The sequence below is a fragment of the Ictidomys tridecemlineatus genome, chromosome 1 (assembly GCF_052094955.1).
Source record: "Ictidomys tridecemlineatus isolate mIctTri1 chromosome 1, mIctTri1.hap1, whole genome shotgun sequence".
Taxonomy (NCBI): Eukaryota; Metazoa; Chordata; class Mammalia; order Rodentia; family Sciuridae; genus Ictidomys; species Ictidomys tridecemlineatus.
The window spans coordinates 51,186,099-51,205,630 of NC_135477.1; the positions used below are offsets into that span (position 1 = coordinate 51,186,099).

General features: G+C 57.2%; 1 protein-coding gene across 2 annotated transcripts in view; it reads right to left on the reverse strand.

The window, feature by feature from the left end:
• Adamts14 (ADAM metallopeptidase with thrombospondin type 1 motif 14) overlaps positions 1-19,532 on the reverse strand; it is a 75,054-nt gene that overhangs the window by 6,629 nt on the left and 48,893 nt on the right. For both annotated transcript variants that reach the window (XM_040272542.2, XM_040272540.2), the window contains exons 8-19: positions 19,238-19,381; positions 18,276-18,408; positions 16,938-17,051; positions 14,748-14,896; positions 12,920-13,095; positions 10,608-10,741; positions 10,104-10,227; positions 9,039-9,122; positions 4,562-4,725; positions 2,398-2,566; positions 1,816-1,948; positions 114-321 (exon numbers count right to left, since the gene is read on the reverse strand). In XM_040272542.2, the coding sequence (XP_040128476.2) occupies positions 114-321; positions 1,816-1,948; positions 2,398-2,566; positions 4,562-4,725; positions 9,039-9,122; positions 10,104-10,227; positions 10,608-10,741; positions 12,920-13,095; positions 14,748-14,896; positions 16,938-17,051; positions 18,276-18,408; positions 19,238-19,381 (1,732 nt within the window). The remainder of the gene's footprint in view (positions 1-113; positions 322-1,815; positions 1,949-2,397; positions 2,567-4,561; positions 4,726-9,038; positions 9,123-10,103; positions 10,228-10,607; positions 10,742-12,919; positions 13,096-14,747; positions 14,897-16,937; positions 17,052-18,275; positions 18,409-19,237; positions 19,382-19,532) is intronic.

The following is a 19,532-nucleotide window of genomic DNA, read 5'->3' on the forward strand; positions in this document are numbered from 1 at the left end:
AGAGGTGCAGACAGAAGCTCTCTGCCTCCAGGGAGCCCCAGCAAGGCCCTTGGAGCCTCTCCACTCTGGCTCCCCCCTTCCCAAGCATGGCCAGCCTCCTGAGGCCAACTCACCTGGGACCAGGCTCCTGTCCGCCACTGGGCTGGGCAGGGCACGCGAAGGCAGGGCCTCCGGGCCTCGGGACGATCACCAGGGCACACCTTGGCTGGCAGGGCTTTGCGAGTGCCATTGGAGAGGGGCAGAAAGCAGTGCACCTCCCGGGTCTGCACCCCCAGCTTCCCGCAGCTCCGGCTGCAGGTACTCCACTCGTCGGTCACCCACCTGAGAGGGGGCAAGAGGCGGAGGGAAGGGGACCAAGGGAATGCTTCCCTCCAGGTGTCACCTCCCACGCCAAGAAGGCCACACAGAAGGGGTGCAGGGTGGGTGTGAGCTTCAAATGACCCTCCACCTGCTCTGCAGCTGCCTGGCTGGGTGACCTCAGGGAGGCCACTCTTCTCCACTGCTCTGTCTCCTCATTGGCAAAACCAGAAAGAGGCATATTTAAATTCTGCACCCCGCATGTCCTGGGGTCAGCTGCTAAGGCCATAAGCTTAGTGACACCCCATCTTTACGTCACGATATTTCAGTATCCCATAAATATTCGAGGTACCGTTCTGGGTCCTGAGACAGAGTAGTGCTTAAAACAGACCAAAGACGTACTTCCACACAAGAGCAAGTGTGTAGTACGTCATCACCACCCTCAGGGGGGCAGCACCCGCAGCTCCACGGGTGGTCTGCAAACATCTCGGAGCAGCAAAGCAACTTCCACCAGCATCTCAAGCGGCCATGGCCATCATCGGAGGAGACAGACAAAAGCCAAACCGCTGGGTGGGGATGGGGGAGGGCCGCCCGACACCTTCTCCCCTGGGTTTCCTGAGGTCTCTTTTAGTCAACTAGAGCTCTTTAAAGCACATATTCAAAGTCAACCCCTTTCTTTAAAAAAAAAAAAAAAAGACTCAAGATTTGGGGGGAGGGGACAGCCCACCCAGGACCCCAGGCCGGTTCACCGTGCATGCAGGCCCTGTGAGCACCACATTTGTGGGACAGTGGTCTGAGTGACAGTGTAAAGGGACAAGTGGAAGGGAAGCACAGGGGCTGGTGATGAGGCTGTCCCTGGCACAGGACAGCCACAGCAGACTCTAGTGCCAGCCACCCAGCTCCTGCCCTGGCCCCTGATGGCATGTCCAGCCCAAGGGTACAGGAGTGGCTCTAGTGTGGAGCCTCGGCCAGCACCCCCACCCTGCCCCAGTCGTCCCGGGGGGGGGAAAGGAGAATGATGGACAAGGCCCTCTGTACCTCCCTATGGGCAGCTGCCCTCGGTCCTGCGTGGGGGCACAGGGACACCAGGTAGAGCTGAGGAGGTCCTGAGGCTGGATCCAAGGTCTGGGCCTGAGTCCTCCAAAAACCACTGCACTAACCTCTCCCTGAAGGTCCCTCCAAATAACCCGAAGGGCATGACCTTGTGCTCAGAAGGGCCTGTGCCCTCAGGCTAGGGAATCTTAATCAGGCTGGGCCATGTTGGGGCTGGCAGGTGTCCCTGGACTCCTGATGACCAGACTGAGATGGTGGACACCACCGTGACCAGAGCCAGGGGCCTGGAGGCACTGAAAACTTGTCACGGAGGGGAAGTCAGTGATTCTGAAAGCCCAGAGTACATGGCCAGGCACAGAGGGGCAGAACCCGCTGCACGGGCTGCTCTCTCCCTGGGAGACCTGGCCACAGGCTGTCCCCGGGAGGCAGTGCAGGGCCGGGCTCCCAGCGTCCCTGAGCACTCACACAGGCTGGGAGCACGGGTGCTGGTTGCAGCGCCGGCGGATGGGCTTGGGTCGCTTCCTGTGGTCACACAGGTGTCTCTGCACCGTGTGGTGATCGCGTCTTCGCCGGCATCCATATTTGGTGAACTGGATGCCTGTGGAGGGCAGGCTGCTGTGAGTCTGCTCCAGGCTCCCACTGGCCTGTCCGAGTCCTCAGGAGGGGACCTTCTGGAGACGCTGGAGACTCCTCCTACCTCCCTCTGGGCCCCACAGCCCCTCCGGCCTGAGCTGCTTTCTGCAGAATACCCTCCTTGATGGGTCTCCCACACTCCCAAGAAGGGCTGCTGGGGAAGTGGCTTTGGATGCCACCTGTCCCGCTGAGGGGAAGCTCTTCCAGGCAGGGTCCCCGGCCTGCAGACTGTTCCAGCAGCCCCTGGTCCCCGCCCCAAAGCCCTGCCCAGAACGTTTCCACACACTGGAGATCTTTAAGGAGAAACTGAGGCATGAGGAGGGACGCGTCAAACGTCCAGTGGAAACATCACCCCCACACTCTGCCTCCCCACTCCTCCCCCCACCAGGAGCTGGAGGGTCAGGGGGCTGGTACCTCCTCCGCAGGCCTTGGTGCAGGGCGCCCAGCTCTTGAGCGCCCACTCATAGGTGTCCGTCTCCTCTAGAAGGACGTTGTTGCTCCCGATGAGCGGCAGCAGGTCCTCGTGGATGACATACTTGTAGGCCAGGCTGCCGCGGGGGCCACCCTCAGTGGGGGGCAGTACCTAAAGGGAGACGAGAAGGAGGAGGTGGCACAGAACCAGAGAGAGAGGCAGGGCTGGTAGAGGGGGTGAAGGGGCCAAAGAGAAGGACAGGGTCAGGATTGGGAGGGGTCGGCTCTGGGACCGGCAGACGGGCAGGATTCACACCAGCAGCCAAGTGACAAACTTCTGCCCCCAAACTAAGCACCTGCTGTGTGTCAGGCCCTAGAGCAGCCCATGCAGGGCTCTGCGTGCTTTTCCCTCCCTGGGTTCTAGTGGGCAGGACCTGCTCCCTGGCTGACCCCAGAAGATGGCCAGCCGATGCCAAATCCTTATCAAATAATGGATTGCAAATGCTTTCTCCCATCTCGTGGCTGGTCTTTTCCTTTCTTTGATGCACATAGTGTTTAATTTTTTGGAGGGGGTAGGTACTGGGGATTGAACTCAGGGGCACTTGACCTCTGAGCCCCCTCCCCAGCCCTATTTTGTATTTTATTTAGAGACAGGGTCTCGCTGAGTTGCTTAGGGCCTCGCCATTGCTGAGGCTGGCTTTGAACTCTCAGTCCTCCTGTCTCAGCCTCCCGAGCCACAGGGATTACAGGCGTGTGCCACTGCGCCCAGCTATAAACTGTAAGCGTTTAATTTTGATGAAGTCCAATTCATCTAGGTCTTCTTTTGTGGTTTGTGCTTTGGACGCCGAGGAGGACCCAAGGTCATGGAGATTTACCCCTCTGCTTTCTTCTCAGAGCTGTCTGGTTTCGGCCTCCCATTTCGCTCTTTGATCTATTTGGATCTATTTTGAGCTAATAGCTGCCCCCGAGGGGTGAGGTGGAGGTACAACTCTGTCCTTCAGCATGTGAATGTCCAGTGGTCTCACCACCCTTTGTTGAAGAGACTATTTTTTTTTTCTCCTTGAACAGCCTTTGTGCCCTTGAAAACCAGCTGGCCTAGATCAATGGCTGGTCCATAAAAACAAACTGAAAAGTACTGTGTTGGGTGGAATCTCCACGCCGACACCGACACGGGCCAAGCCTGCCCTCCAGCTTCCCCGACAGGAGGGGGCCGCACAGGAAGAAGCCCACCCAGGGTCTCCCCGCCACCCAAGGTTTCTCCCCGAAACCCAAGGGCACGTGCTCAGAGGTCTTGTGGGCCAATCTGCTGGCCTAACAATGCCTGGTCCACAAGCCCTGGCCCAGGCCTAGGAAGGACGTGTGGGCAGAGATGGGCCCCATCCAGGACAATGGCCATGTCCCCCCCTTTTTTTAATATTTATTTTTTAGATTTTTTTTTTAGGTGGACACCATATCTTTATTTTACATTTATGTGGGGCTGAGGATGGAACCCAGTGCCTCATGCATGTTAGGCGAGCGCTCTACCACTGAGCCACAATCCCAGCCCCCATGTCCCCTTTTTAGGAGGCCAACACTGCCACATAGCACCCCCTGGTCAGCTGCCTTCAAGTCCTGAGAAAGCAATGTCAGGACTCATGTACTGACCATGCCGTGTGCATGCTGACTCTCAATGAAGCCAGGTGACCTGGGAGCCAGCCCGGCCCTCACCACACGCCTCTGACCAGAACCCTTTCCAATGCTGCTATAAAAAACAGACTTCCTGCGTGTGACCTCCTGGGGTGTGACATTGAGGGGACAACCATTTCCTTTTCCCTCCTCACTTGTCATCCTGCCAGCTTGTGTGTGAGTGTGTTCACGTACGTGCTCTCCCACTCTGCTACACCCTCAGCTCTTTTTATCTTTTATTTTGAGAGTTAGAGGTGGAGGCTGGCCTTTACTTTGGATCCTCCTGCCTCAGCCTCCTGAGAAGCCGGGATTACAGGGATATCCCACTGGGCCCCGCTCACCCTGACAGCTTTTAAGCACAAATGAGGAGCTGTCTCCAGAACAGAGGGTGCCGTGGCCTCCTGCAGACACAGGAGTGGGCTCTTTCCTCTGGACTGGTGGAGTGGAGACGGTGATGGGGTACAAGGAGCGGGCAGGGGCCACCTCAGGGAGCGGGGCTCACCAGGACAGCGATGGCTTCGGGCAGAGGCCCACTGGTCTTGAGGCTGTCTTTGGCGTCCTCCACCGTGTGCTCCCACTCCAGGCCCAGGGCGGTGAAGGTCCGGCCTGTGGCCTCCTTGCCCTTGGGGTTGAAGATGAAGCTGCCCGTGACCTGGTTCTTCACCACTGGCCGGGGGAGAGGGTCACACAGATTTCTATCCCCTGCTACGGGGCCAGTGCCTGCCAGTCAAGGCCTTCCCATGGGGCCCTCGGGGCTCCTGTCCAGCTGCCCCGCCTCCCACCTGAGCCCTCTGTACACAGGTCAACCCAGTGCCCCCTGCATGCGCTGTCTCTGCCTCTGGACCCTGCTGCACCACGGCTCCCCTTCGCTGCCTTCCCTGCATCCTGACTAACTCACTTCTGCCCACCACCAAGGCCCAGCATAACCCCCTCCTCAGATAGCCTGGCTCAGGGACACGGCCCTCTCTGAAGCTTCTGCAGCAGAGCAGAGGCTGGGCCCAGGTTCTGGAGCCAGACGGACCAGGGGGAAGTCATGCAGCACGCCTGGATGCTGCCTCCACCTCTCCACCTGTGAGACGGGACTGGTGATCCACCCCACTCCACGGGCTGCCATCCCAGGCGGATACTAGCATACCCCACCCCCTGTGGGGCTGCTGGGCAGGGAAGGGGTTCACAGGTGCAGGAGCCCTGGCAGAGGAGGCACGTGCCCAGGCCCTGGGGGCTTCACAGGCTGTGGGTTATCACAGACGCCTCGCCCTGCCCAGCAGCCTGACAGCACAGCGCCAGCTCCCGCCCAGCCCAGGGCCACAGGGAGCAGGAGGTTTGAGAATATCCATGAATTTCTATCCCTATATGTCCCAGTCAGTGAGGAACTTGTTACTAAAGAGGCTGAGTGGCAGGTGGGTGGAGTCATGCCCAAGCAGAGGCCCAGCCAAGGCCCGTGGGTGTTCCCTTGGCCACCCTAGGAGCAACCAAGGTAGGGGAAGGGTAGAAACATGGGACCCCAGCCCCTTAGCCGAAGAGCGAGAGGGGAGCAAAGGATTGGCGCCCTGGGGTGTCCAGATGGGAGGCCCTTTTGAGCCCCATCATCTAGGTTAAAATGAGGATGATCAAGCCGCGCACGGTGGCACAGGTCCCAGCAGCTCCCAAGCCTGAGGCAGGAGGATCTCGAGTTCAAAGCCAGCCTCGGCAACTTAGCAAGGCACTAAGCAACTCAGTGAGACCCTGTCTCTAAATAAAATACAAAATAGGGCTGGGGTGTGGATCAGAGTTAAGTACCCTGGGGTTCAGTCCCCAGTACCAAAAAATAATAACAAAAATAATAAGAGGGTAGTTGCAACCTAAGAGCTAACCAGGAGCCGGTCACTCTGCTAGCTCTTCAGGTGACCCCTTGCTGAGACCCTAAGGGCCAGGCTACAACAATCCACACAGGGGATCTGAGGCTCCCTGGGGCCGGGGTCTGCCCTGGCGGGAGGGGAGGCAGCAACCACAGGGAAGGGGGAGGGGAGCAGAGTCTCCCCTTCCTGGGAGCTGCCCCTCACCTCCTTCCCTCCAGGGCCTCTTCCACGGCTGCCCAGTCCCTCTGCCCTCAGACTGCCTGCCCTAGTGCTGGGCAGCACCTCAGGCCAGGTTCAGCCCGAGTTCCCCACTGCCCTCGGCCACTCCTGCAGCTCATGGCCACTGTCACGGTCACCTGGCTGTAATTTCTCATTCCAGGGGTGAGGTTGGGCCAGCGTGACTCCACCACCCAGACCCAGCTCTGCCCCGGAGCTTCTTGTCACCACCAGCCACTACCTAACCTTTCTGAGCCTATTTCCTCAACTGTAAAAATGGGGTCACAGTTGCCTTCCTAGATTGTCGTGAGGCTCACATAAGATAATGGAAGAAAGAGGGTTCAAGTTTGGACAGAGCCTTGGCCTTCAGTGCAGAGGCTGCTACCTGTCCCCGGCTTCTGCAGAGAGCACACGCCCTGCAGGCCATGTGCATGCACGCGCACACACACGCACGTACCTATTCTCACTCGCGTACCTACTGAGGGCCACCATGAACCTACACACATAAGTGCTTGACACAAATACATCTCATCTCTAAGGTCGCCCTGCTCCTGCTCCCTCCAGGATCCCAGAATGTTCCCACCCTTTGCCTGGTCCCATAAGAACAGCTCAGCCACATGGACTGTTCCCCACCTGTGGGGGTCAAGGACCTAGACTTCTGCAGGGTAGAGGGGCTGACTGCTAACGCAGCCTCATCTGCAGGGAGGCAGGAGAGGCATCTGGGGAAAACGTGCCTCCCCCCTGCCCCAGCCCACCCCTACATCCTGCAGGAGATCTCTGAACTGTCCCCAAAGCTCATGCTATAGCACAGACCCAGACTGGCTCTGCCCCCACTCCTGGGCTAACTGGAGCACACAGAGGGCCTGAGTGTCCATTCGTGCCTATGGCCTGTGTGTACCGTGTCCTTTCGGGGGGCCTCCCAGAGCAGGTGAGGCAAACATCTTCTCCAGGGAACGCAAGTTCTCCAGGAAAATTTTTAAAATTTTTATAGCATTATATTAACAATAATCTAAAAATCTGGCTGTTGGCATTTTCATGATATCTGAGCTCACCCAGAAATGTTTCGTGTTAGTGTTTATGATGGAGAAGGTGCCACGCAGTGCGACCTAGGGGCATAATAGAACAGAGGAGCCTCTGTGACAAACCAAGGTGACATTGCAGTGCTTGGGCCCTCTGTGAGGGCTCTGAACGCAGGCACGTGTTCAGAGGAGAGCCCACCTGCTACCTGCTGCTGGTGGCCCCCAGGCCCTGCTCCAAACCCTGGAGCAACACGCCTGCATCTCAGGTAGAGTTCACAGTGGCACAGTCCACCCTGAGGAAGTGGGCAATTCCATGATGCTTTAGAACATTCACCACATCGCCGTGGGTCAGGGTTTAGGTGTGGTGACCCCCGAGTGCTCACACGTGAGACAATGCAAGAAGGTTTGGAGGAGAAATGATTGGCAGGGAGTGGCTGCAGGAGGTGGGAACTGGGGCGTGGCTTTGGGGTATATATTTGTATCTGGCAAGTGGAGGCTCCTCTGCTCTCTGATCATGATGTGAGCTGCTTCCCTCTGCCACTCTCTTCCACCATGATGGTCAGCCTCCCCTTGAACCCCGAGCTGGCGGAGCCAGGCTTCTATGGACTAAGAACTCTGAAACCGAGAGCCTTCAAATAAACTTTTCCTCCTCTCCAGTTGTGCTGGTCAGATCCTTTAGTCACAGCCATTGCAATTCCAGAACATTTTCATTACCCCCCAAAGAAACCCAAAACCCATTAGTTATTACCCATTTCCTCCCCGTGGGCCCTGGCCACCACAAATCTATTTTACATGGATGTAGATACGCTGATTTATTCTTTTACTTTTGGTTCATGTGTTGTTGGGGATGGAACTCAGGGCCTTGCACATGCTAAGCACATACTTTACTACTGAGCTACACGTCCCCACCCCAAGGTCTGGAGTCATTTATTTTTCTGACTGCCCAATTTGGTTTCATCAAAACTAAAGCAAAATAAATCAACAAAAATATCTCTTACATTATGTTAATATTCTTAGTTTGAATTATTTTAACTAATTTGAATCTTTTCATTTCTCTCAGGGTTCTGATTTTTAATCTGTCCTGGCTTCATAGCTCTGTGACCGTGACAAGCATGGAGGGTAGACACCTCACATAGTGACTGTGTTTAAGTATTGTTATAACAGGAGTAACTTCAGGGTCCCCAAGGTGGAATGCAGAAATGTTACAAGTTTCCCCCATTCCTACAGGCAAGGCCCCCCTGGACTGTGACTTGACTATTTCTCCCAACCACAATCTGATTTTCTTCCCTTTGAACCTGAGCTTGGCTGTGTGACTTGGATCAAAGGGACATTGGAAACATGCTGTGAATAATCCCAGTTAGCCTGTTGTCACATATGGCCCTGTCACCCTTATGACCCCAGCTCATACATCCTAGACCAACTAGTCCCCAACAGACCTACCAGCTGACAGGATTTGCACAGGTCCATCTAAGCAGCAGCAGAACCACCCAGCTGAGCCCAGCCCTGAGACTGACTCATAGAACTGTGAGCTAAGAAATGACTGTTGTTTGGAGCTACTGTTTTGAGGGCTATATGTTATGCAGCAAAAGCTGACAGATACACTCTGTGAAAATGGTTTTCCTTTAAAAGCCATCCACATGGACAAGAAGGTTTCGCCTGAGGAAAAAAACAATCTCTGTGTGACAGGGGTGCAAGGGGGACTCTTAACTAGATTTCCTTCTAGACCTTCTGAAATTTGAACCAAGGGACAAGTCACCCATTCAGCATATGTTTAGAAATAAAATAAAAGGGATTCTGTGTCATCATTCAAGTCTGTGGACGTCCACCTGTCCTCTGTTCTCCCAGAATTCCTGGACCTGCGGGCAGGGCCCGGGGCCTGCCACCTCTCCCAGCACCCAGCACTCACCAATGCGGTGGGGGGCCTTCTCCAGCGCCTCCATCTGGATGTGCCTGGCACCTGCCGGGATCTGCACCAGTTTGGCAGCTGCTCCTGCACAGAAGTTTCCAGAAAAGCAGAAATCGCCCTGAGTTGGTGGCCCATTGCCTGTCACCCCACCTTATTCACTTGTAGAACCTCTCACTTAATCAGGAACATCTTACTCCACCCCAGAACCTCTCTGAACTTGTGTCCTCCTCGGCAAAGCAGGGATGGGACCTGCTCCCCCAGGGGATCCAATGGCAGGTCACAGCTTCGGGCACCCTATAAACACGTGGGCAAGGTGTGGCTATTATGCCCCCTCCCTTGGCCCAGCTCTCTCACTCTCCCCTTTCTCCTCCTTTCCCCCCTCTGGCCTCAGCTCCCCTTCTTTTCACACCTTAGAATACTAGGAGGATTTCAATGAAATAGGCCACAAGATCCCAGGTGGCTGTCCTGGGCCCCCGTGGCCCTCCCACTCCAAGGCCTAGAACCAAGCCTTTCTCAGAGTCGCCAACCTTCTGCCGTCACATACAAGGAAAGACAAAGCGAAACTATAAAATCCCCACCCCGGGGACACCGAGAGGGAGATCTAGTTCACACTAACATGTGAAGGACTACTACCAGCTGACCCTTTCCACATGGAGTTTGATCAGATTGGAGGTGGGGAGCCAAGGAACTCAGAGATACCAGGAGTCCAAAGCAAGAGGTACCACAGGTTGAAAGAAGACGAGAGAGGGGAGAAGGAGGAAGAGGAGAAAGAGGAGGAAGAGGAAGAGGAAGACAGATGGCCACACCTTCAGACCTATCTGACCCTCGCCCCACCAACAGCCCTGATGCCAATGAGTCGGCGGGGCTCCCAGCACGACACGCCACCCAGCAGGAGGGTGCTTCTCCGAGATCCCAGGCCCAGTGCCCGGAAGACGGGGTGAGGGCTGCTGCTTCTGGCTCACCAACCCCTGGGCAGCCTGGGGAGGTCTGGGGACAGGCTCAGAGCCCCTCCACCCCACACTGAACCATGGCACAGATCAAGGAGGAGGGCCCAGCCCAGCTCACCTGCCTGCTTGGAAGCTTTGCCCAGAGTCCCCTTCACAGTCCTGCAGTGGGAGTTGTCACCGCCGCAGACCCCGCACTTGTCATCAGCCTTCATGGACCCCACCTCCTTGTCACAGCCAACAGGCTGCGGCCAGAGGTGAGATGAGCGGAAAGAACCCTGCACCCGGCCCCTGAAGCCCGTGGCTCCCTCCCGGTCCCCAGGCCTCGGCCTAGAGAGGAACCCTAGGCAGAAGGTACCCAAAGACAGGTCGCCCTCAGATCCGCCATGCAACCTGGTCTTGAACCCCGTGTGGTGACGATTCTTGACATCTCCTCTCCCCTTGAATGGGCTAGACAGTAAGTGACCCCTTCTAGCACCCCAGGGCTGTGTCAAGGACCAAGGGGGTGTCCCGGGTGCGGCAGGTGCAGGCATGCTTATCTTCCTAAGGAGCACGGGACGGGGACGGAGCCCCCCTCCAGTCTCCAAGAACCAGCAGAGGTGGGTGACCTGGAGGGGGCACCCACCACACACTCGCCACGGGCACAGAGGCTGTAAGGGTCCCGGTAGCTGCAGCGCGTCCCGTCGTGGACCACCTGGTTCATGAACACCACGTCTCCCGTGTCTGCCGACTGGCAGATGAGCTCACACTTCTGGGTGTCTGTGGGGAGAAATGCCACGGTGATCCCCGCACTGGGCTTGCAGAGAGCAGGCAGCCCAGGACGACATCAGCCTGCCATCAGCCTGCGGTGCAGCCCAGAAGCCCCCCCACAGCCCGGTACACCACCCCCCACCGGCTCTGCACAGCAGGGGGATCACTGTGTGTGTGTGTGTGTGTGTGTGTGTGTGTGTGTGTGTGTGTATGTGGAGCCTGGGCAGAAAATCCCTGCTCTGGCGCGTGCTAATTAGTCACATCTCCGTCTCCCAGGGCAAGTGCTTTGACCTCTCAGAGCTTATTTCATTATCCCTGGTCAGCAGAGTGCCACATCGGGATATCGAGAAAAATCAAGTGACAAAATAATACCCAAAATAATAAGCCAAGGCTTAGTGGCTGCGTCCTAGGTATCAAAGCCTACGCACACCCTGATGTACAACTTGAAATGCTTTTTGTGAACTGACTCGTTTAACCCTCTCAACACCCCAGGGAGGTAGGTTCTAGAATGACCGAGGAGGAAACCGAGAGAAGAGGCTACACGGTGATTCAGCAGGACCTGCCCCAGCAGCCGAGCACACCGTGGTCTGACCCTGCATCTGAACACTTTTATACACCTCAAAAGTGGTGGACAAGCCAGGCAGGTGGTGGGCTGGATTGGGGTTTGTAAATGGAGCGGCAGAAAGGGAGGGAAGAGGGCCCTTTCTGGTTCAAACTATGAAAATGTTCTCTCTCTGGGCTGCTGATGGCCTAAGAAGGAGGTTCCAGAGAAAACATAAACACTTGCTGTGCTTCTTAGAAAAAGCGAGACTGGGGGCTTAACCAGCTTCCTGGAATTTGTCTAGAAGTCCTGGGAAAAGCCCAAAGTCCAACTGCCCAGGGCCTCCCAGCCTTCCCCTCCCTGCCCCATTTTGCTACTGACCAGACCTGGAAGCCTTCCAAGTCCAGCCTCTCTCTCCCACAGCCCATTTCTAAGGAACCTGTCTGGCTCCTGCTTCCAGACCCTGAGCTCCCAGGCCACTCGGTGACTCGCCGCCAACATTCAGGCCCCCAGCCTGGAGCCCCCCCCCCAACACACTGCCTTGGTTTCTCTGCACGGGAGTCAGGCAGGGTCCTGGCCAGTGCGACCAGGCAGGAGGGGTCTGGGAGTCCAGGGGAGCCAGCCGACTTCCAAGATATCCCCTGCAAGGGTGCTCCAAAGGGTGTGGCCATGACAGGCCCCTGAGTTCCCTTCCAGTTTGAGGATTCTGTCATTCTAAACATGAGCCAGGGAGCATGGGGTCCTGGGGTCAACCCTGGGCTCAGGGAATGAGAGGCCACTCTCATGGGAGCTGTCTGGAGCCCAGGGCAGCACGGCAAGCAGCATCTACCGACAGGGAAACACAGGAGCTTGGGGCAAGAGATGGGCTCCGAGGGCTGGGCAGGGCCCCCCAGCCTGAAGGCTCTAAGGTGCCATGAACATGGGCCCCACAGGAGTACCCAACGCAGACAGTGACTGACACCAGCACGGTCCCCAAACTCAGACCCTCTGTGTGAGTGCTGAGGCCCGTGTGACCATCCAAGGCAGCCTGAAGGGGTCCCTCTGCCTGCCTTTCAAATCACCTCCAGTGACCGCTGGAACGGAGACCTGGTCAGCACCAGGTAAGAACCCGGCATGGGATACAACTGAGCTTCCGGTGACACTGGTCACGTGAAGCGAGAGGCACCTGAGGCCCTGGGGAGGCCTGGGAGACCCCAGGGACAAATTCCAGGAAGTGATGTGAGCTCCAACCTCACTTTTCCTAGGGAGCACAGTGCTCCTGTGTTCTCTGGAACATTCTTAGGACAGATGCTCACCCGTGCAGGCAAGCCCAGAGGTCTGAAAGGCACCGGCCCCAACTGCAGCCTGCGGGGTTCTACAGCACCCCTGGGAAAAGCACCGGCACCCACCACCGCCCCCGGCCACTTGTATCTGCAGGGACACCGTGATCAGAGCATGCCATCAAGGGAGGGTCCAGATGGGGACCCCAGGGTCACCACGCACAGGCCTGCACGAAGATCCGTGGCCACACTCATGACGGCAATGTCCCTTTCGGCACCTCCACGTCCCACACCTCCACGGATGGGAACACCTGAGGGAGGAACTTCCTGGGAACACACAGCCCCGGTGGACACCAGGACACGGGGGGTGGGCGCGGGGCCGCTCACCATCCTCAGACTCGTAGGGGAGCCAGCTGTGCTTGGTGTTCTGGTGGGTGTAGTAGGAGTTCCGCTTGGCACACTGCTGGGCCCGGAAGTCCTCGTAGGGCCCGGGGCACTCCTCGGGGTTGCAGACCTGGTACTCGAAGGAGGGCCCTGAGCACAGGCGGCCTCCGTAGGCTGGGCTAGGGTGGCACAGAGAGACCAGGTGACCTGGCGGGTTGATGGGGCAGGTGGGGGCTTTCAGGGGCAGCTCAGCCAGCATCAAAGGGCTCCACTAACTTATCAAGCCACCCGCAGCACGGCCGCTGAGCTAAGCCTCCCAGACCCTCCCTCCCCCTCCTTGGGGCACACGTCACCTGTTCCACTGTGTGCCGGGGTGAGGGGGCAGGCAGATGGACACTAGGACCCACTAACCATGCAGTAGGCACTTAATAAATAACTCAATGCTGTCTATTTGCATCCGCATCCATTTAATCTCGTAATACACTAAAGAGTGGTCCAGGAGACTTGGATTGGAATCAGAAGAGCATGGCGCCCAAGTCCTGGCCACGCACCTTGATCAAGTCACTAGGCTTTGCCTGAATTTCCCTTTGAAAAGAGGGCCCATCGTACCTGCCTACTGGTGTCTGTAAAAATGATAAGAAGTCAAGAGGATTAAAGCTACTGATATAAGAATCCAAGGGCATGAGGTTAATCACACCCTGCTCACAGATGCTGGAGAATTACAGGGGCGTCTGCGATTAAGTGCTTAGCATCCTGTCTAGCCCCGACCAAATGCTCAGTGTACTCTGTTAATAATAATTGTAACAACTATCTTGATATTCGCTAGTGTCTATTAAGTGCTTAATCTCTGCTGGGCATGGTGCTGAGGGCACATGTTATTTCATTTAAGCCTCAAAAAATAAAACCAGCTATTATTACAAAGGAGCACAATGGACGGCTGCTTTGATCCAGGGGATAACTGCAGGTCATGACTGCGAGGTGATGGAGCGGGGGTGCCACTGGGCCTTCCCGTCACCTTGGCTTTTGTATTTCCTACAGGTGAAGACTACAAGGAGGTCCACCTTGGCTCCATCTGCAGGAGGTCAGTACAGCTGTCTATGAAGGCACGGCTGTTTCAGTAAGCGGTGAGCCTCTATCCCCGCGGGGAAGCAGTGGAGTGTGGGGTCACTAACTAGGAGGATACCAGAGCCACTGTGGTCCTGTGATCTGTCCTTTGGCAGTATTCATCACACCACTTGGAGCCAGGAGGAAGCTGGACCAGGCCCTGTCCATGTGAAGGTCCCTAGGAACAGCTGACCCGCCAGACAGCCTCTGCCAGTCCCCATCTCTCATGAGGCTACCCTAAGCAAGCTGCTTTGGCTTGGGAGATGGGGACCATGAAGATCTGGGAAATTCTGAAACCATGGAGCAGGGGAGGGGATCCCACAGAGGGGATGAGAAGGGACAAATATCTTTCCAGAATGCTGAGGTTGGGTAGGGGCACAAGGACCTTGTTAGAAAGAGGTAAGTTTAGAAAAAGGAAGTTCTGTTCCATGCAGTAGAAAATAAACTTGGGGATCATGTGCAACACATTTCATGGGGGAGGGGGGGACTTGATTGACAGTGTCTTGGGTCCACCCAGACCCTCTGGAGAATCTTCTATACATGAGAATTTGAGAATCCCAATTCCGAAACACTCACAAGAGTGAGAAATGATGGGTCACTGGGGAATGACTTGCCCCAGCCCTGACAATCTTGGGTCCTCATCCATAGAACACACAGGAGCCATTCTCTGTCCCCCACCACCATCTTCCCCTCCAAGACCCTCAGCCCACCCACCAAGTGCACTCACGGAGGGTTGTCACAGCTCCGGCTGCGGGATCTCACTCCACCCCCACAGGACCGAGAACATGACCCAAACTTGGTCCAGGAGCTCCAGCCTCCATCCTGGCCATAAATCTGCTCCGGCGACTTCCAGATGCAGTAACCTTTGAAACACCACTGGGGTGAAGTAGAGGGCACGAGGTCACCCTGGACCACTGCAGCAGAGCCTGCTCGGGTGGGTACTCAAGAGGACACAAGGCACAGCTGGGCACCGGACACCATGGGAGAGCCCAGAAAAAGAGACATTGAGAGAGGAGCTGGGGGTGGACAGGGTCCCACCCCTGTCACCAGCTGAGCAACCTCGGACAGAGGGTTCGCCTTCCTGAGCCTCATCTTCAACAGTACCACGGGGATAACTGCCCCTCACTACAGAATTCAGTGCAGGGAGCACACGCAGCTCCAGAAATAGCAGAGCGTATTGAATGAGATTAATAAATATGCAATTAGTTCAATCATCAGCCAGGAGCAATAAAAGGAGGAGGAGACCAACCTTCCCAGGCTATCTAGATCTGATCTTGGCTATGCACTTGACTTTCCTTCCTGGGGCCACAAGCAGATGTGTCCCTGGAGTCAAGCAGGCCAGGGGGGCCTGCCCTGCAGTGTGGGCAGCAGAAGCATGGAGTCCCAGAGGCCCAGGCTGGAGCCCCAGTTCGGCCATGACCAACTGGGTGGGCCACTATTCCTGCTGAGCCTGGGTGCACTCACCTGCTCACCAGGGCTATTGCAGAGCGGCAGCACCAGCCCCTGCAGAGCTGGAGCTGGGCTCTCCAAGGAGGGAAACACCCTCTCTTTTGCTTTAGGCTAACATGAAAGAGCCAAAGCAAAGTTCTCTGGGCCTTTCTCAAGAGATGAGCTCAGCAATTCTTAATCTTGGAGTCATAGGGTAGGGGGTGGGGGGCCCTTAAAACTCCAGATGCCTGGGCTTCCTGCAGACCAGCTAAGCCGAAATCCCCAGGGGAAAGGGCTCTCAGAAGCTATGGTGGGGCACGGCTTACAAGGCAGAAAAGTCACTCATTGTGGGAGTCGTGCAACTTTCACCAAAATCCAATTTCAGAACACTTCCACCACCCCCAAAAGACCCTCTGGGTCCACGTGCAGTCACTCCCTGTTCTAGGGGTGGGGAGTTTAAAAGCTCCCTGGGTGATTCCAACATGCAGCCCAAACTGAGACTCACAGATTAACTCTTTATGTGAAATTGTGACCAGGGAGGGCCTGGGACTTTGAAACCACCTGGGGAAATTTAAGAAGCAGAAAGACCTGGAGTAGATAAAGCTGTCTAGGAAGGGAACCAACCAGGTTTGGAGCCCATGGGGCACATCCAGGGCTAGGAAGCCCCATCCATCTGTGAAGGCACAAACCTGGGAGATGCCCAGCAAGGCCAGTAGGAGGGCTGAGCCTGGCTAGGGCAGAGGCCACAGGTCAGAGGGCAAGCTGGGGGTAGGGCACTGGGCTCATGGCTGATGCTAAGCAAAAACCTCTCTGAACCGTCCTGCTTCTCCTTGGCTCCTTTACTTGCTTTGACCTGACCCTATAACCTCCATCTTGAGGCATGGGAAGAAGGCTTGGTCAGGGATAAGCAGCCTCAGCAGGGCTGGAGAAGTTCAATGAATGGCCCAAGGTCACCAACACACCAGGGCAGGGCCAGCAAGAGAGCAGAACCCCAGCTCAGGGTCCTCAGACCCAGGAACGAGGTCCCCTGACCAAAGCAGCCCTGGCACCCAGGCATGCACAAGGGAGCAAACACCCACCAGGAATACCTAACACTGAGGGAGAAAGGGACAGCTTGGGGCTGGGAGTGGATGCCTGGAGTCTTCCTTCAATCCCCCGTAGGCTAATCACTCCTTATATGGCCCTAACAAATTCCTTGACCTGCTCAGACCTCATTTTTCTCATCTGTAAAACGGGGCAAGCATTCCTGCTGACGGGTTATGAGATCCTGCTACACCTGGCCGACTGCGGAGGCGAAGGGCTCCCGTGCGGAGGGGAAGCGTAGTGCGTGGGAGGCTGCAGGAGACTCCTGGCAGATCTGCTGCCCTGTCCTTTGGCACTGCCCCTCCTTCACGTATACACAGGCCTGGGGCCTCCAGGATCTGCACCTGTCCCGGCCAGGGATGTCCCACCCCCGGGGAAGCACTTCCGCTTCAGACCCTGCAGCTACCTTGCCTGGCGCACACTCGGTCCCATCCAGCGGGGGCCCCTTCTTGGTCTTGCAGAAGTACGGGTTGTCCGGGTGGCTGCACCACAGCTGTTTGCAGGGCTCAAAGGTCCTGAACTGTGTGGCAAAAGGATTGGGTCACCAGGCTGACTCTCCAGCCCTCACAAGTTGTCCAGGGGGCAGGGGGTGGCGGTGGAGAGAGGGAGGTGTGGTGGGTGCCCAGGAAACCTCGAGGAAACCAGAGCTCACACACCCTCAAGCTCCTCTCACCCCAAGTGCCACTGGCTCCCAGGACTCCTCTTCTCCCCATTAGGAGCCGTCCTCTCCTGGCTATCTTTCCCTAATCTGCAGAAGCTACCTCGTCACTGACCTGGGACAAGAGTTTCAGGCTCTGAGGAGTTCTCAGATTCCTGTGCATATGGGGGATGCTGAAGGGACACCGCTAAGGTTGAGGCCCCCATCTCCCTCTAAGGTGGACATCCAGCAAGGCCAGAGGTGGGTGATCGTACGTTCTAGACTGTCCTGGAAAGCCCCAGGGGCCTCATCCCCACCCACCAGACGAGCATCCCACCAACACAGCATTTGGGCACTGAAATCCCACACCCCGTCCTTCCATCCCAAAGCTGTGCTGTGTCAGACCACACATCCCAGCATGGCCTGGAGAGAAGGGAAGGTGACCACATACAGGGGCTCCTCATGGTACCAAAGAGAGCCTCTGTCCCATGCAGGTGAGGGCTCTGAATACCCTACGTGGGGGGTACAAAGCGCTTGGATCACCCAGGCCTCCCCTTCAGAAAGTGCCCTGCCCTCTGATGTCACCTTATCAGAGCCTCAGCCAGGGCCACAGGTAGCACAGTTTGGTTCTTTCCCGGGTGATTTGAGCTGATCTCTAGGCTTAAGGGCCTCCCTTCCTGTCCTGCAGGGTGGAACAGGGTTTTGCTCCTGGTATCTGCAATCTCGGGCGTAAGGATGGGGGGCGGGGGAAAGGATGTGACGCCCCTGGAGAGAGGTGATATGCGGGTACAGAGGTGCTCCCAAGGACCAGAACCTGATCTAACACCTGGACGGCTCCCCACGTGAACCCCCAGGGAGCAGCCAGCCAGGGCCTCCCTCCCTGGGCTACTCCTACCATCTTTCCCAGGGCAGAGGCTGTTCAAGCCCCCTGACATACCTGTCCCCACAAGCCGACCCGGGCAGGGCCTGCGACCTGTCCACCCTGCTCCTCCCTGGACCAGGCTGACTGACGGTCCAGGTGGAAGGTACCCTGTGAACCAACAGCTTGGCTCATGGAAGGACATGGCCCTGGCGTCCCTGGCCTGCAGAGGCCCAGGGAATACTCACTGCCAAGCAGGTCTGGTAGCCGGTGCCGAAGTCAAAGCGGCACTGTTCGTCCATTGAGTAGTCGATCCCGGGCAGCTCCGGGGGCTGCGGCCAGGTGGGTTCGAAGGGGTCATCCAGGAGGCAGTCGTAGGAGCTGCCAGAGAAACAAGGGGGTGAGCCGGGCCACAGGCAGGAGGTCCCTCGCTCTTCCTTGCCGGGGCTGGGGTTTCCAACAGGCACGCAGCCTGCAGGGATGGCAGGCCGCTCCTCCAGGGAGGAGGGCTGACCCGAGCAGCCCTGGCCGGGGGCTTGGTCTCTCCCAGTGACTGCGTGGGAGGGCTCCATCAGCAGAAGGGCAAGGGACCCAGGACTGGGGCTAGGAACTCCATCACAGCTGGCCTAGGAGACCAATTTGACTCATGTTAAAGGGACAGGCACACCATGGCCAAGATTAAATTCGATTGGTGGATAACGTGAGGGCTTTCTGTGCCCTGAGGGGAGGGGCAAAGCCCAGCCCCTGGGCAGGAAGTGCACCGGGAAGCCTGGCCAGCTCCCTGCAGAGGTCCCGACCGCATCCCTGCCTCCAGCTGCCCACCTTGTCCACTCCGGCCCCTTCTCAGGCCTGGATCTCAACACTGGCCTTGCCCCTGGACATGCCCTCTCAGCCTGCCCCTTCTCTGGGCCTCTAGGGAGACAGAGATACCCCAGCCCGGGCCTGAGGCTCCCAGCCTTCAGCCTGGGTACTGCCTGCAGGCTCGGTGAATCCAGAGTCCCAGGAGGACTGCCAGCTGACTCTCATTAGCATCTTGGGTGGGGCAGGGGTCTGGGTTTTTAATAAGAATTAAATGCAAGCCGTCTCCGTGCACACACCCCCCCTGTGATGCTGAGGGGGGGTGTTTATGTCAGATGGCTGGAGAGGGCCAGGTAGGGTATAGGTAGCCACCCTCTCCCCAGCCCCAGCCCCAGGGGCAGAGGTGACCTACGGGAGGTAGCGGCTGAGCTCCAGCTTGCTGCAGCGGGACCAGTGGAAGCGGTGGAAGGCAGCCTGCACCAGGGGCGCCATGACGCTGCCCAGGCTGGTCTCGTCCGCACAGCCGTTCCCCTGCCCATCGTGCTCCATGCCGAGCCTGGAAGGCAGGGGACAGAGGGGAGGCCTGAGTCGTGCTGGGGTGCCCACCCCAGGGAAGACAGGCAGGCAGGCCGGAGGCAGGAGGCTGCGGGCCCTGGAGAGGCAGAGCCCTCTCTCTCCAAGGCCACCAGGTGCAAAGCTGTGTCTGC